This window comes from Apaloderma vittatum, unplaced genomic scaffold (assembly GCF_000703405.1).
Source record: "Apaloderma vittatum isolate BGI_N311 unplaced genomic scaffold, ASM70340v1 scaffold34306, whole genome shotgun sequence".
NCBI lineage: Eukaryota > Metazoa > Chordata > Aves > Trogoniformes > Trogonidae > Apaloderma > Apaloderma vittatum.
Genome location: NW_009723963.1, coordinates 2,312 through 4,516, shown reverse-complemented (window position 1 = coordinate 4,516; position 2,205 = coordinate 2,312). Strand labels below are relative to the sequence as shown.

Genomic DNA, 2,205 nt, shown 5'->3' with positions numbered 1-2,205 from the left:
GGCTGGGACAAAGGCTGGATTCTATGATCTTCTAGGTCTCTTCCAGCTGCAACTACTCTGTGATGCTATGATTTTATCTTACGAGTGAATGTCTTGCGTGTTGCCCCCATTCCCTCCCGGCAGCTCTGGGGCAGCGTCCCAAGGCATCCCTGCTGGCCTTGGGCAGATTTTCCTGCGGGTGTAAATTAGCTGAGGCCTGGTGGCCAGACAGGTCCCTAAGGGGCAAATGCAGGAGCCACAGCGGTGACCCCTCCAGAGCCTCCCTTTTTGGAAGAAGCTGTTTGCAAAGGCCAACTATACGTGTCTTGGAAATGTATCGACATTTGTGCATTAAAGCCAACAGGAGAATTAGTCTTTAGTAACTAAACAAAAAGCTTCTGTTAAGAAGTCTTTGTAGTTGCTGATAAGCCATTTAGTTCACAGACTTTTCTAAGTCTTTATTAAATTCACCACAAATAGTTCTTGTATTTTCTACAGCTATTGATTTCAGTTTTTCCAGGCATGACTTGTCTTGGTACTGCATTCTGGATCAGCAAAGTAGCTGCTGAATCATAACAGTATCTTATACAACGGAGTGCAAGTCACTTGCCTAAGAAGAAGCAACTTCAGTGATATTGATTCTCCTTCTATGTGCTAATGTAACCTTAAGCATCTTGGTTTTGAGTTCTCTGGACTGTGTCATGAGTTATGGAAGTCACTGGGTCTCACATTTTCATTTTCTTGGACAATGTTACATATACCTGTTTAAAATGTAACTCTTGTTTTATGCTATTAATATCTATTGAGTGCAGTGGTATGATAAATCTAAAATAAATGTTTCCATATGCAGAATGGAGACTGATTGCAATCCTATGGAGTTGCCCAATAATACGGGTTTTGAAGAGGACTCTGATTCTAGAGACTTCGAAGGAACAGATGTGAAAGATATGAGACTAGAAGCTGAAGCTGTTGTGAATGATGTTCTGTTCGCTGTCAGCAACATGTTTGTCTCAAAAACCCTTCCCTGCGCGGAGGACGTAGCATATATCAATGTGGAAACAAGGGAAAGGAACAGATACTGCCTGGAGCTCACTGAAGCAGGACTCAGGGTAAACCAATTTGTTTGTAATTTCTTAAGCCTCTGTTTTGAACGGTGATCATGCTCACCATGTGCCTGGAAAAATACTTGAGCGACCTTAAAACAGCATACAAATTGCTCTTTTACTTTCATGAAAGCCTATTCCACGTTTTCTCCTGGAAAGTGGAACTTTAACTGGCTAGATCCAACAAAGCAGATAGGGAAGTAGATGACAACCCAGGCATTTATTTGAGACACAAAATGATGAAGATTGAAGCAGCAGTTTGTTAGTAGCATGCAAGTCTCTGAGTTTCTCGGGTACCCAGATTAAGTCAGTAATACAGTGTGTATGCAACTCCTTTTTGCATCCTTTGCATTTTTTATACAAACGTAGATATAAGACCTCTTTTCAAAGGTCATAATGATAGATTTTCCTAACATTGTGTGTTTTGAACAAAAGGTATTTGAAAGTGTCTAATTACTGTGCTACCACTAAGCACCATACCAGAAAGCACAAATTGTGATTTAAATCCAGTATCTTTTGTTCCATGTTCTGGCATTGCTGTACTACCCTGACTGGCAAAGTTAAATGCTGTGCTATCTGCTTCCCATTGCAAGGTGGTCCAAACTACAGAAATTTAACCAGTGATTTCTTCGTTGCAGGTAGTAGCTTACGATTTTGATCAGACTGATGACAGACTGCAAACTCCGTACCATGAAACTGTCTACTCCTTATTGGACTCCCTCAGCCCTGCATATCGAGAGGTGTTTGGAAATGCATTACTACAAAGGCTAGAAGCTTTGAAAAGAGATAGTCAGTCATGATTTACCCAGGCATGAGGAAGATTTTAACACTAGAAGAAATTCATGCTATGAGCCACCGAGATCTTTCTTACAAACAGGATCACAAACATCTTTAAGCTTAATTTCTTGCATTAATACCTAATTCATGCTAGTACTACTCTATAACATTTTGCTACAGTGGATTTGCTTATGTCACAATGCTATTTATTATAAGCCAATCTGATAAATAACGGAAGAGTTTCTTAATTTTACTTCATTTCTTTGTTTTAGGTGAGCAAGTAAGTTGCTTCTTAAAGTGTTCAAAAAACTTGGTCTCTTTTCCAAGTGGTGTTGTCCAAAACTCT

At 39.9% G+C, this 2,205-nt stretch overlaps 1 protein-coding gene across 1 annotated transcript; it reads left to right on the top strand.

Moving 5' to 3' along the window:
• The first annotated feature begins 830 nt into the window (after positions 1-830).
• On the top strand, positions 831-1,882 carry GSKIP (GSK3B interacting protein). Its single transcript, XM_009872309.1, has 2 exons — positions 831-1,088; positions 1,721-1,882. The coding sequence occupies exons 1-2, from the start codon at positions 831-833 to the stop codon at positions 1,880-1,882; spliced, it is 420 nt and encodes a 139-aa protein (XP_009870611.1).
• The last annotated feature ends 323 nt before the right edge of the window (positions 1,883-2,205 follow it).

Excerpts from the sequence above, each read along its gene's own strand:
- GSKIP (XM_009872309.1), top strand. The coding sequence starts at position 831 with ATGGAGACTGATTGCAATCCTATGGAGTTGCCCAATAATACGGGTTTT. Across the intron at positions 1,089-1,720 it reads TCACTGAAGCAGGACTCAGG|GTAGTAGCTTACGATTTTGA; the intron begins GTAAACCAATTT and ends TCTTCGTTGCAG.